This window comes from Cricetulus griseus (assembly GCF_003668045.3).
Source record: "Cricetulus griseus strain 17A/GY chromosome 1 unlocalized genomic scaffold, alternate assembly CriGri-PICRH-1.0 chr1_0, whole genome shotgun sequence".
In the NCBI taxonomy this organism is placed as follows: domain Eukaryota; kingdom Metazoa; phylum Chordata; class Mammalia; order Rodentia; family Cricetidae; genus Cricetulus; species Cricetulus griseus.
The window spans coordinates 97,672,252-97,687,211 of record NW_023276806.1 but is presented as its reverse complement, the minus strand read 5'-3'; the positions used below and the strand labels follow the sequence as shown (position 1 = coordinate 97,687,211).

Genomic DNA, 14,960 nt, shown 5'->3' with positions numbered 1-14,960 from the left:
TAGATAATACGATGCTTTCAAAAGATGTTGCTTTTTTATGGATTTATTTTTATTTCATGTGTATGAGTGTTTTACTTGCATGTATATATGTATATCACATGTGTAGAGTGCCCAAGGGGGTCAGAAGGACCCAAGAAGGGCATTGGATCCTCTGGAACTAGAGTTGCAGATGGTTGTGAGCTGTCCTGTGGGTGCTGGGAACCCATCTCCAGTCCTCTGCAAAAGCAGGTAGTGCTCTCAACTGCTGAGCCATCTACCTAGCTGCAAGCCATGGGATTTTTAATGTTTTGTTTTTGTAATTTTAAGAAAGAAAATATTTTGTTAATTGAGGCTTGTTTAGGTCTTATTTTACAACTTCTTTTGGCAGAATTTTGCCTTTAAGCAGCAGCATGCTTCAGTAAGTACACTGCTTTTAGTTTGTCAGTTGGTTTTCCTTTCTTAGGACTTTGTTCCTTACTGAGATTCCTTTGCCAGTGTATCAAATACTAAACTATGATTTGGTTCCTTTCAAACACAGGCATTAGCCTCACATTTGAAGTAGGAATCAAATAACTCTGCCTAAGTTGGGAAACCTTCTTTTGCCTCTCTGGTATGCATAGACATCACTTTCAGACACCTGGTCATGTTATATCCAATGGTATTTTAATCAAGGGCATTTAATGCTTGGGTGGATATGGAAGGTGAGAAGCATCTCTTTTTGAGGTAGACAACCTAACAGTATGCCATATTTTAAAAATGTCACAAGGAAACCTAGCCTGAGTGAGTCCTCCTCTCTATATTCTCCCTAACATGTTGGATTCTTTCTTGGAACTTCCTGTGTCCTGTTTGTACAAGATAAATACTTGGTGAGAGTCAGTGGCTTTCCACGAGGACTCCCAACAATAAAAGCATCTTTCTACTCAATCCAGAAGTGACTAGATGTTTCCAGGTCTGTTTGCAGGGTGAGAAGGAAGAGCCATTGGGAGCAGAAGAGTCCCTGAGCAGGTCTGGGGAGGGCTGGTGGCAATAAAGCTTCTTGTCTAGGAGACTTAAATAGAAACAAACCAGTTTCTACAGTGTTCTTCGAACCTGGCCAAAGAAAGCTTTTAGCTGGACCAACTCACAAAAATCCCCCAAACTAAGATCAGTATATACTCTGATACTGGGGCAATGAGGGCATGTTTCTTTATCACAGAATTCTGTTTGAGTAGAGACAGTGCCCAAAGGACTACTGTTTGTGGAAGACCACCAGGGCAGGCACAGGCTATGATGAGAGGATGGCTATATTCCAGTATCTTCCTGCTGCCTGAGTAACCTGAACAACTGTGCAGAGGTACCCTATTCATACAGATCTCTCTCTCTCTCCTTCTCCTCCTCTCTTTCTGTCACTGTCTCTCTTATGAATCACAAGGCAGAAACAATATGATATTTACCAGTATCCACTAAAGAATGAAATTCTGACAGAATTGAAACCACTAAACCTTCTACAGCAGACACAAAATTCACTCTGCATAAAAGCAAATGAGCACAAAACAACACCCAATGAAGATTCCTTGTAGCAATGTAGTCAACGAGCAACCAAAATAAATAAAATTAAAAGGCCTCCGGATGTTTTTACCACCCAGAGAATGGAATACTTACCATCGTCTTCCACTATGAAATGGAACATATCACTTGTGGCATTAGCTTTCTCTCTTAGGACATAGCATATTTTCAAGTCATCAATGTCAGCTAAAAAACAACCAAAAAGCAAGGTGATTATTTACTGTAACAAAACTGATGGCTTGTGCTTACAATAAATCCTATTGGCTATTATGTTTCTGAAAACATGTTTAGCTCCCCTTTCAGGGGGAACGGTGCTTTATTCTCTATCTCTACACCCCTAATGCCAGCTGTCCTGTAGAAATCTGACCCAGCACACAGAAAAATAGAGGGCCAGACTTAGATTACAATAATAGCAAGGTAGTGTCCCTTCCCACCAAAGGAGTGGCTATCTAAATATGTCGTGGCAGGCTCCATGACAGGTGGAAGGGAAGATATTTTGAGGCATGGCAGGTTTCCTGGGCCTCTTGAAATCGCATGCTTTGCCTCCCTTGCAGAGTGAGTTCTACAGGAAGCCAAAGGGAGGAGCAGAGGTTTTCTTTCCCATGGTAGTCATTTTGCTTAGCTACTATGGTACAGTAGATGGTTCTAAAGCTTTAATGAATGGCAGAGGCTTTAGCACCTCAGAATGGCCCCTTTCACTGCTTCCAAGTCCACCAAACTCATGTACACAAACCTGTTGACATTACTAATGTACAATTTTAAAAATTCATCCATTTTCAGCTCCTCTACTTAATGATGCCACACATATGATTTAATGAAACAGATACCATTCTGTACTGTGATACTTAAAATATATCTCTTTGAGCTATGCCAGTCAGTGAGTTTCTAAGGTTACAAGATGTCAGAAAGTAGCTAAAGAACACCGTCAACAGGTATGTAATATTTACCTGTCCCTTGTGTAAAATTTATTGTCTTTCTAACCCTGAAAGCTCTGTTAGGTTTGTGCTATGGAGTTCACAGGGATGATAAGCAAAGAACCACCTGAGAAAGTTGTCTTAGTGAGTGGAGCACTTGGAGTCAGCTCATTCTGCCATAGATTTCTGAACTTTCCTTAGGAGACATGACATGTGAACTGTATCCTGCCTCACAGCATTGAAAGAAGATACACTTACAAAGATACACTTTCCTGGCAACAAGAAAGTCTGCTTTTTAGTTCACAGGACCAAGTCCAAATGTCCTGTACCTGTAGCACTTTATCTCTAGCTCTGCCTCAGTGTCCCACACTTTTTCCTAGTGTTTATATCAATCTGCACAGACTTCCTGTCTAGAAGATTAAACACTTCTTACATTTTTTTCCCCACCATTTTTACATGCCATGGTCCTCTGTTGAACGTCTTATAGCCAGCAGATGCTCTCATGAGCCTTAGCTTGAAATGAAAGAGCTGAGTGGCCTCACCCACTCACCTGCGTCTCCACCTTAACCTGGAGCAAGTCTCTGCGAGACTAAGAGGCAAGCACGGCCCCTGCACAGCTCCTGCACAGCCCTACACAGCCCCTGCACAGCCCTTGCACCACCCTGCACAGCCCCACCCTTCACAGTTCCTGCACTGCTGCACCACCCTGCACAGCCCACGTGCAGCCCCTGTACAGCCCCTGCACTGCTCCTGTACCACCCTGCACAGCCCTTCCTTGGCCTGTTTACTTGTTTATCAGTAAGGAGTGGAGAGAACCCTGCTGGCTACACGTCATTAATGTACCCACCATGATCTGCAGCCATGAGAAAAACATTTTTTAACCTTCTCATCTGCTCTTAAATTTTGAATGAAAAATCTAAAGGCATGACTTAACAATTAAGATAATAATAATAGTATCACTGATGATGATAGGAGGCTGAGAGATGGCTCAGATGCTCTTGCTAAGGACCATTGCTCAGTTCCCAGCACCTGTAGCCATCTTAATTCCAGTTACAGATCATCTACTGTCCACTTCTGGCCTCCTTGGGCACTCCATGCATGTGGGTGATATACATACATGCAGGCAAAACACATATGCATAAAATAAAATGAGTCAAAACAAAACTTTGCAATTCATAAAAAAAAACAAACAAAAAAAACGGAGCTCAGGCAGGCTGTAGAGATATGGCTCATCAGCAGGTAAGAGCACTGGCTGCTTTTGCAGAAGACACAGGTGTGATTCCCAGCACCCAGAGTGACTCACAGCCTCTGGAACACCTGTTCAGAGGAACTGATGACCTTTTCTGATCTCCACAGGGACCAGGCACACACCCAACAAACAGACATACATTCAGGCAAAACATTTGTGCACTAAAAATAAAGAAGCTGGGCTGTGATGGCACACTAGGGAGGCAGGGGCAGGTGGATCTCTGAGTTAGAGGCTCCAGGAGAGCAAGGTCTATGCATTGAAACCTTGTCTCAAAAAAAAAAAAACCAAAATAAGTAAATAAATAAGTTAGAAACCCCCACACACAACATTAAGAGAGAATTTCCTTGAAATAATAACCACTTCAAAGCTTATCACTTTCCCTATAACTCTGGGAGACTCTTGATGACAATGCTGGGTCCTCTGCAAGAGCAGTCAGTGCTCTTAACTGCTGAGCCATTTCTGCAGCCCCATCATGTACTCATTGTAGAGAAAAAGGAAAGTCTAGGTACTTGAGTCAAGTGTTTTAGACCTGGGAGCAAGCTGTTTGTTTTGTGTTTTTATATTAATATCATTATTATTTTGGTTTTTCCAGACAGGGTTTCTCTGTGGCACTGGCTGTGCTGGAACTTGCTTTATAGACCAGGCTGGCATCCTGAGTGCTGGGTTTAGGCATGTGTCACTGCTGAAGAGATTATTTTACTTTATTTTTTATATTTTTTGGTTTTTTGGAGACAGGGTTTTTCTGTAGCTTTGGAGAGCCTGTACTGGAACTCAATCTGTAGACCAGGATGGCCTCAATTGAACCTATGTTTTAATGCCCAACTGGGTGGGATATGCCACATCATTTTAATTTTATCTTTTAAAGGTGGGTGCACACATCTTTCATCCCCGCACCTGGGAGGCAGAGGCGGGCGGATCTCAGTGAGTTCAAGGACAAGGACACATTGTGAACCTTTCTTGACAATGCATTTACGTAAGTCTTTGGGAAAAAAAAATTAAATGTCTCCCAAGGGCCATTTAGTTAATCAACAGTTGGGATAACCTCTCTGGCCAACTTTGCTAAAAGTGTTCAACTCCATCAAAATTCATTTTCACTTCTGTCTTCATGATAAAGCAAAACCAAAAACAGACAACTGCACATACAGTCCTCAGGCCCCACGCTGCTCTCATTTCCCTCCAGGAGGAGCAGCCAGCTGTGAAGGAGCCCTCTGCATCTTTAACCATGTATCTAATCTCCATAAATAACTGCTAGGAACCAAACTCCAGCCTCAACTTGTTCAAATGAGTGCTGTGTGATTAAATATCAGAAGTGTTCCTTCAGAGACTCTGACTTTGTATTTGAATGGGATAAGTTTCTTTAAAATGTAATTTTTAAAACTATAATTTTTATAACAAAATATAACTACTCTACAATTACAAGAATAATAAAATTAAATCATGGTTACTCTGTGAAAACAAAACAAAATGCCTACAATAAAATACACAGTTTTAGGTTCACTATATGAAGAATAATTCAGAGGTATTTTTGAGCTGTTGAATTTGGCCTGTAGAATTTAAAAGAAATTAGCTTATCTTCTTCCATTTTTTTTTTTTAACAACAAAAAACACTGTGAAAACACATTGGTTTGAAGTGTGTGTCGGGAAGAGAAGTAAGGCTTTCTGCTCTCCATAGTTCTTCAGTCCTTTCCATGAAAACACATCAGCGTAACACTGCAGAAAACTCTCTGCTGGGCTGGCATGACACTCTCACACTCGGGTTTTCCTGTCCCTGCAGGCCCGAGATGTATGCAGGCTCTGGGCCAAGAATCAGAGGCTGGAGTGTGAAGCTGTTTGCCAGCATCAAACAGAAAAGTAGATCACTTCAACACAACATCCATGTCTATTAAAGTGTTTGTTGTCTAAGAGCAGAACGCTGTAGCAGGTAAAGAACACCCCCACTGGGATGTCCTGGGGTTACACTCCATTTCCATCTCAGAGCCTACAAGGGCAGATCCAGTTTCCATTCTGGTGCTGAGAGATTTTCCCGAAAGCAACACAAATCCCTTTGTAATGAAAGTGGCAGGGTCTGAGAACAGAGCCTTAACCTCCCAGCTAGCCATTGAATGGCTCCTCCCTTCCCTCTCTGAGCCACTCTGTAGAGGTCACCTGCCCTCCCTTCCAAGGCTGACCTCATCAGAGCCTGCTGCCTCAAGGGCCTCAGAAACGCAGGTGTTTCAGGCAAGGGGTGTCTGATACTTTGCTTGGGGAAAGGTAGAGAAGGCTTTGAAGAAATAATGAATGAAAAACAACAATGAAATAAGTCATGATAACAATAATAAAAATAACAGTAGCAAATAATAAAATAACTAAGGAAAAATAATAAGTAATAGTAAACAATAATAAAAGCAGTAGAAAAATGAAAAATAATTAAGTAATTCCCTCCTTTGACTATTAATCCTCTTTTAATGAGATGGATCACTATTTGGTCAATGAATGAAGACAGTTGTCTTGGACACCATTAACTGTGTGCTCCCTTTTTAAGCATATCCCAGTGCTGTGCCCTGTTACAAGAGATATAGTTTTAAGGAACTCTTTTGTCTTTGAACAGCTGTTTTGCAGAGTCATGAACCAATAGGAAACTTTCCAATAAATATAAATGAATATTGTCTTTTAGTTACAAAATTCCCAATAATCTCAGCAAGTATCAACCCAGTATTCTTTAAAAAAAATTAAACTAACATTTAAAGGTACTATGTTTGAATGCATATTGATAATGACAACCAGGTAATTTATACTGCATATCTCCATGGCACTAAAATGTTTCAGGGACTATGTGGAGTCTTCAAAATCAGCCTCTGTCATAAACCCCCAAATTCTCGTTCTTGCCTCATCAGAATATCTTGACATAGTCACAGTACCTTTATTCTCCCTCTGACAAAGGTCTCTACAATGCAACACCCAGCAAAGTGGGTGTTTTCCCAGGGCTGTGGGAATCTATGCCCTCTGCTCTCCTGTCTCCTTCCCTTTTCTTCCTTCCCTTCCTCTTCCCTTTAGCTCAATCTAGATGCTCTACTTACAAATTTTAGGTTCATTCCCAAGAAATAAAGCCTAGCATGAGCTTTGATTGTAAGGAGAGAGAAGCAGAACATACCTTGGGTAAACTGTGTGATGCTGTGGTTACCTTGGCCCAGGTTTAGGAGGTAGCCATGTTGGGGAGCTTCTGTCACAATGAACCTGAGAGAAAAATGTAGGCTGTCTCTGTCCTCCACTTTCAGTATTTTGCTTGTGATCATGAACCCCAAATGGCCAGTGGCCAGAGTACGAAGTGTAGAAGCTCCTTTGTTCACCACAATTTGGGGAACACTGTTGTCAATAGCCAGCACCTGGATTTTCATCACTTGAGGTCTCCTAGTTTCAAACACTGTATCAGGAAAAACATAGAAGTCAGAGTGGGTGCCGTCAGTCACTGTGAAGGAGAAGCTGTCTTCCGTGGACTCTGTGCCATCATGTTTGTAGCTGATTAAGTTTTCATTCAAGTCTTGCTTGGTAAAAACCATGACAGGTCTAGTATTGTTGAATAGGAGGTGCCCGTGAACAGGAACCTGGGTGACAGTGAATTTTAGGAGCCTGTCAGGAGTATCTCTGTCTTCCACAGTGAGCTCAAAGGGAGTGATCAGCTTGCTCTCACTTTCACTGACCACCAAGTTGTGGATGGTGACCACTGGCTTTTTGTTGTCTACATCACTGATGGAGATCCGGAATGTTCGGAAGACAGGGTTCCGTCCATCTGTGACTTGAAACTCAAAACTGTCCATTTTGACCTCATCCTCAGCTGTATGGATGTAGTAGATTTTGTTACCAGCCAGCTGGAGCTGAGTGAAAGAAGTAATAGACATTCCTCTTTGATCTGTGCACTCCAAGTGACCTCTCATAGGAGCCCTGGTAATAGTGAAAACTAAATTCTCATCAGGACTATTCAAGTCACTTGTACTCAGTAGGTCTGTTGTAAGAGTGACTTTGCCACCTTCTTTCAAGGACACACCCTTACTTATCACATCAGGGAAAACAATGTCAACACTTCCAATAGACACATAAAAGTATCGATCTATAAGGGCATTCGTTCCATCTGTCACATCAAATTTAATTAGGTCTCGAATGCCCTCTTGCCCAAAATGGACATATTGAATTAAATTTCTGTCCACTTCATCCTGGGTAAAATTCATGCCTAGAGTGATGTTTTCAAAGACACCTGTAGGTTTTCGTCTCTGTAACAAACCATGTCCTGGTCCATAACGAATAATATAAACCAACGATTTGTCCTCGGAGTCTAAATCAGTTGCCATTAGTATTTTGTTGTTGATAACTTTGGTTTCCCCAATTTCTATTTCTAGCCCATTATTGATGGTCATCCTGGGAGTCTCGTCATCCACAGGGATGACCACAATGAGGGCCATCTTCTCCACAGAGTGCTTGCCGTCTGTCAGTTTAATCACAAAACTGTCTTCTTGAGTCTCAGAGTCATCATGCTCATAAATAATGCTGGAACTCTCTATAATCTGGTCCAGAGTGAAGCTTTCGACCAACACTGTGCCATTAATCAGCTGGTTCAGGATGTGACCATGAGTTGGAAACCGGGTAATGGTGAAAGTTAAATCATCCCGGGGAATGTCAGCATCCGCAGCATTGAGGATGGGCGTGTCGACCACCAGACTCATGCCTTCCATCACCATGAATTCTCTCATGAACATTTCTGGCTGTTCATCATTGGTAGGAATGATTACAATGGGGAAAATCTGTCTCTCAGAAAAGTTAATGCCATCAGAACAACGGAATATAAAACGGTCTTCCACAGGCTCGACCCCCCTGTGGACACTCTGGACATAGTTAATGTGTCCTTGCCTGAGATCCTTCACCGTGAAGGCACTTATGGCAATCCCAGCTCTTGACTTCTCTGAGCCTGGTGCTGGAGAAATGTTCTCTACATAGCCTGAGGTTGGCTGAATGACTATTGTGCACAAGAGGTCATCATTCAGTGAGTCCGTGTCCTCGGCTCTTAGATGGGTTAACGTTATCATACTTTTGTCACCTTCCAGCACTACAAACTGCTCACCAACAAAAATTTCTGGGGCTTGGCTGTCCACAGGGAGAATGGTCACCCACACAGTAACACCTTGAATAATACTGCTGCCAATTCTCCATTCTTGAGACATATCTGACAGACTCAGGTTAAAAGAGTCTGCTTTGGGCAACAGGCCAATCTCACCACTGGTGTGGGCATAGACAACAGAGCCCTCCAGGATGTCCCTCTGAGTGAACTGCTCAGCTGGAGCTCCATTGACCAGAATTTCCCCATATAAAGGTGGATTTTCCAACAGGAAAGTCAACATTAAATCATCAGTATCCTGATAGGTCCCCTTAATGATATTGGCAGTGACTTCAGTAGCCCCATTTTCTAAGACATCTAGATAGGACTCCAGAGTGCCAGCTGGAAGGACTGACATGGGACCTTCACGGTCCACTGGTCTAACATTCACTCTGAGAGTGATGGGCACCACATGGTGTCTGTCACTGACCTCCAGAGAGCAGCTGTCAGTCGAAGATTCATCCCCGTTATTTGAATAGGAGATTCTGCCATGCTTTATGTCCTCCAAATGGAAGCGTCCTCCGACATGCAATGTCTGGCCAGAGATTTGCATGTGGCCATGCTTGGGGGCCTGTGTGAGAGTGAAAGAGATGTGGGCCACATCAGTGTCAACATCGTTCACATGCAGCTCAGTCTCGCGCAGGACGTGGAGGCCCTTCTCCTCAATAGTGAAGCCAGTGTTGACAATCTCAGGGGGCTGGTTATCCACAGGCTGCAGGTAAAGGGTGAAGGTGCCCGGAGCGACATTCCCAGCTCGATCCTCTACTTGGAATTGAAACTGTGCTACTCGAGCTGCTACACCTAGCTCCTGACTGGGGGGTTTGTAAGCAATTTTATGATGATTAACCTGGGCCTGGGTAAAATGGGTCACCATGACAGAGGGATTATCAGTGAAGACCAAAGTGCCTAGTGGAGCTGGTGCATGGTTTTCATCTGTGTCCATGGGGTGCTGGGTCACTGTGTAGTGTAGCTCTCTATCATCTGTGTCCAAGTCAGTGTAGTGCAGCCACTTTTTTCTCAATGGTGTGAGCTGGGATTCCTGTACCACCATCCGAAGGGGACAGCCCCTGCCCAATTCTGGAGGGAGGCGGTCCACAGGATGAATGCGTATCACAAACTTCTGGATCCCAGATTGATTAGGGGGGTCGTGGTTGTCTTGGACTCTAAATGTGAATTGGTCCATCACTGGCCCAGGACTATGGGGTCCTGAGTGCCTGTAGAAGAGCCTCCCTTCTGTGATATCCTGTTGCCGCCATTCTGTCACTGTTCGCTCATAAAATATCCCCTGTTTCTGCCACAGCCCCTGCTCTTCCTGGGGAGCATGAGTTTGGCGGAGAAGCAGGTGGCCTGTGGTTGAGAAAGGCGATTCCAGCACAAATCGCAGCTGAGAGTCATCTGAATCCATATCAGTTGCGCTCAGAGTCGTGGGTGGGATAGGCACAGTTTCACCCTCTGCCAGTGTCAGCCCAGTGTTGGCGTTCAGGACAGGTGGCTGGTCATCCACAGGCACTAAAGTGATGGGGAACAGGAACTGGACCTGGTGCCTGCCTTCTCCATCTGACATGCGCAGCACCAGGTTGTCACTCAGTGAACCATCTCTGTCATCATGCTGGTAGACAACCTGGCCAGCGGCCAGCTCAGCCACTGTGAAGGTCTTGGGAGCAGAGCCACTATTGGAAGACCCTAGAACAACAAGGTGGCCATGCCGGAGTCCCGCTACCACCTCTAGTCTCACAGCTTCTAGATCATCTTCATCACTGATGACCAAGTTCTGGGGTCCACTGCCTACAGGACCCGTGAGCGGCCGATATTGGCCCTCATAGAGAATAAGGCCAGTGTTTCGTGTGACCACTGGGGCCAATGTATTCATGGGCTTCACCACAACCATGAAGGCGAAAGGGTCTGAGGCTGCTCCTTCAGGGTCCACTACCTCCAGTTCCAGTTCAAAGAGACGCTCCTCGTTAGAGTCTTCAGAGGGAGGCTGGTAGGCAATCTTCAGCAAGCGCAAATCCCGTTGTGTGAAGGAGGAGAGAGGCAGGCTTCGGTCATCTGTGCTCACCAAGTAGCCCTGCCCAGGCTGGAAGGCAGACGTGAGGTTGAAGATCAAAAGGTCCGGGTTGGATTCAGCATCCTCCGCGGCCAGCATGTCTGGTGTCAGAGCGGTCAGCACAAACTGGTCCACCTCCATCATCATCATGGCCACGAAACTGGGCTTGGGTGCAGTGTTCTCCGCTCCTCCCCGGATTCTCACAAGCACCTGGAAGTGCTCACGTTTTAAAGGCGGGCTGCCCATAGGAGCCCCTCGAGAGTGTAGCTCCACCACCATAGGCAGCCAGTCCCTGTTAGGTGAGCGACTGGGGGCTGTGTGACGGTAGCGCACTCCCAGCTCCAGGAATGCTTTGCAGTCCATCAAAAGGGTCTCCGAGGTCCCTCCCTTTCTGGCCCCTTCTGGGACCTGTGGGTAATGAAGGAGCTCTCCATAACGAGGCAAAGCGCTCAAACCTGACAAGATGCCCACGCGGCACTCCTCGGTCTCAGGCTGGTAGGCAAACTCTAAGCTCCGAGAGTCCAGGGCATTGCTGGTCCCTAGCAGTTCTTCCACTACCAGAGGTAAATTCCGAGTCACAACTTCCAGCTGAGTGAATACCACTTCCACCTCTAAGGCCAACGGCAGGACTATCGCCCCTCCTGGGGCATCATAGCGCAGCTGCAGTCGGACGCGGTCCCGCGAAGGGCTGCGAGCACCCAGGTGCGAGTAGCGCACCTCTCCCGGGCCGTATTCGCACGCGAAGCGCTTGGGACTTAAGCGGCCAGGCCGCTGGGCCAGCGCGTCGTTGTCTAGCACGGTGACTGCACAGCGATCCCCTGGCTGCACCTGCAGCACCAAGTCACGCAACGGATCCAGCCAGACTTCGCGACCAAAGGGCACCCGGAGCCCGCGGTTCGCCACCACTATAGCTTCCTCTGCAGGGACCCCTGAAGCTCCGGAGAGACCCGGGGACAAAAGTGCTCCTCCTGGGGCAGCAGGCTGTGTGGAGACGCGGCTTACCAGTGACAGGAACAGCAGCAACAGCCTGGACCGCTGTGTGGGTATCCTCTGGAAGCCGGAGGACTTGGGTGTCCTGAGCGCTCCGGTGGCCATCCCAGGAGTCCTTGTGGTTTGGAGGGTCCCGGCGTTAGAGTTCCAACAGTTCACCCTGAGAATATGCAAAGCTAGTCTGGGTGCAAGTTTCCAGAGAGACCGCTGGGAAGGGCCGAAAACTCGGCGCGGCGCCTACGGGGTCCTCCCAGTGGCAGGGCAGGACCAGGAGGATGGCCCAGTGCGCCGCGCGGTCTCGACCTGGAGCAGCAACCCAAGATGCTAAACACTTGCAGCGCGTCCAGGGCGTGTAGCAGGCAGGGCAGTCCCTACTTCCCAGGTCCCGGGACCTTAGCCTTTGAGGGAAATCCCTCCCCTTGCACCCCTAACTCCAATTCTCCCAGGGGGCCAATCGCTGGTCCCTGAAGGAGGCCCTGAGTCCAGGGTTGGGTAGTGACTGCTGTCAATCAGCTCCCAGGCGGGGAAACAGCGCAGAGCTGAAACCAGAGAGGTGCAACAGGTTGCTTGGAACGGAGGGTGGGTGCCTGGATCTGCTTGTGGGAAGATAGCCCTAAGACTGGGTCTGCGGCTCAGCCAGCACCCAGCGCCGCACTATGGACTCAGGTCTGGGGCCAAGATTAATCCATTTCAGTCCCCTTCCCTGGTCATCGAAATCCCTCCCAGCATGACCATTTCTCGCAGAAACTTTCAAAACGGTGGGAACAAAGTTAAACACCTTGTCGTCTGAGGTTGAATAGGAGCCCAGAGCAGTTTGTGAAGACACTGGGGATTTTCAAAAGGGCAGGAGATTAAAAACCAGACCCGGCTAGCTAGAGCAGGTTGCAACCCTCACCCTCGCCCCCACCCCCTGCCCGGCCTTCACTGATTTCCCCATACTTTACAATGGACATGGTCCACGGATTGGTGTTTTTTTTTTTTTTAAAGACCCTCCTTTGCAACCAAAGTTCACAGAGTTAAAGGGGGTGGGGGTGGGGGCTGGAGTGTGTGAGAAATGCAGTTTGATCAAAATCTCTAGTCTTCTACCAGAGAAGTTCCAGAGAATGTAGCCCCAGGCTGTCCTCAAGCCACTGCTGGCGGATTGCTGTCACTGCAGATGCTCTCTGTTCCCTTCGCAGTAATTAGAAGAAGTACAAGCTAAACCCACTTGTCAACGTCGCAATTCTTCTCACGCTGAGAGAGAATTGATGAACACCCGGAGGACGAAGAAGAATTTAGATAGTTCTCCGAGCAGCCAGCCCATTCCGAAACTCTAAGCCTGAGCGCTTCCTGCCCCCTTGCGTCAGTCTGTCAGGTTTCATCCGTATGCAGATTACCCTTAAAAGGTTTTCTCACTGCTGCGCACGCGAAGCCCCTCACAATCAAAATCTAGCGCCGTTTTCAGTGGATTTCTGGGCAGCCTTGCTTATGATGTCGAGATATTTTCCCCAATAACACAAAAATGACTCTGAAACAAGGAATTGGAATAACGGAGCAATTCTTTTTCTCTTCATAAAACACCGAATTTGTAAGAGGGATGCGTGAAGGACCCTTTTAAATTTCAGCTGAAATTAAAGATGCGAGATTTAAGCGTGGCGAGTTTTAGGAAGAAATCTCGATCATTGTAGCCCTTCCTGTGGCCTGCTTGAGCGCCTCTCTCTCAGGAGTTTAACTCCTGCCTGATGTACTTACACAACACTAACTTCTTTGGTAGGTTTTTTCTGACGAATGTCAGATTCTGCTCCCACCAGAAGCCCAGTGGCCATTGGTCTCTGAGAATCAGAAGTGAAAAGTTCTGTAAGTCTTTTTAAAAAGAGACGAGACATTTATGCAAACAAACCAGGAAAATTTAGTCAGTAGAACGTTTGCCTTGCTCTGCGTGCTTTGTACTGTTGGGGAGCCTTCAACTTCAACGCCTACTTACATGTCACAATTTGTTACAAAAAATAGAAAGGACAAAGCCAGTACTTGAAACACATAAGAAAATTCCCATCCGACTCCTGGCCCATTTCCAATTCTCTTGATTTAATTATTTTATGATTTATCATGCTGATTTATGGTTTCATTTGGAACTTAAATGGCCAAGACATGAGAATATCCCGTTTTCTGTTTGCAGACACACAGAGAGATACCAAGTGGGGTAGAAGGTCAATTTCAGAATAAGGGTCTTTCTGTATCATGTTCTAAATCCTAGTTATTGAAAAAGAAGTCAAATGGAAGCCAAATGTCCTTATTCAGGGGTGTGTGTGTGTGTGTGTGTGTGTGTGTGTGTGTGTGTGTGTGTGTGTGTGTGTTCTGGCCTGACTGAGAGCCACAGCCCAACCCCTGATGGTTTCCAGTGGCTCCAGGCTTTTTCCTTTCTTCCTTTTAAAGTCCAACAATGTTTGATTTGCCAGCAGTGATAAGATCAGTATTTGAAGTATGGTCACATGCCTGAAGGGTAGTGTTCAATATTTTGTTTCATGCTAAGAATACAGGCCCAAGTTTATTTTTAAGTGGCCTAAGGAAATCAATAAACTGGACTTTTTGTGACTTTTAATTTTAGCTTTCCTTAACTGAAGTAATGGAATGATTCTTTGGGAACAGTTTTTATTAAAAATCTTAGTTTATTTTTTTAATCAGATAGCTAGCAATGCAGAGTTGCTTAAATATCTCTTATATTGATGATCATTGCTAAAAACAGTAAAATAGTACATTTTCATCAGAGAGAAAGTATTGATATTTTAATGTTGAGCAGTTCAACATTAAAAGATATCTGTTGAAGTAAGCAGGGAAATATTATTTTAAGGAAAGTGTTCTTGATCTTAAAGGTGACAAAATAAGCTAACAAATGTGTGTTTACTTTTTAAAATCTCAGCTTAGTTTTTTAGCTCTTATTTCTTAAGGCTTGTACCACTTCTTATGGATAACCCAGACAAAATATTCCTTAGGATAAATTCTTAATTTTTTTCACTTAGAAAATTCACACAAAGAGTCTCTTCAAAACAACAAACTTACATTTAATGATTGCTGAAACCCTGAAAGATTTCTGGCCTAAGGTTAAGTATCAAAGGACTGATTTCCTGGAGTACAGGA

At 45.3% G+C, this 14,960-nt stretch overlaps 1 protein-coding gene across 1 annotated transcript in view; it reads right to left on the bottom strand.

The window, feature by feature from the left end:
• Frem2 (FRAS1 related extracellular matrix 2) overlaps positions 1-11,951 on the bottom strand; it is a 132,331-nt gene extending 120,380 nt beyond the window's left edge. The window contains exons 1-2 of the mRNA XM_027394954.2: positions 6,818-11,951; positions 1,621-1,710 (exon numbers count right to left, since the gene is read on the bottom strand). Of these exons, the coding sequence (XP_027250755.1) occupies positions 1,621-1,710; positions 6,818-11,951 (5,224 nt within the window). The remainder of the gene's footprint in view (positions 1-1,620; positions 1,711-6,817) is intronic.
• Between the last annotated feature and the right edge of the window lie 3,009 nt (positions 11,952-14,960).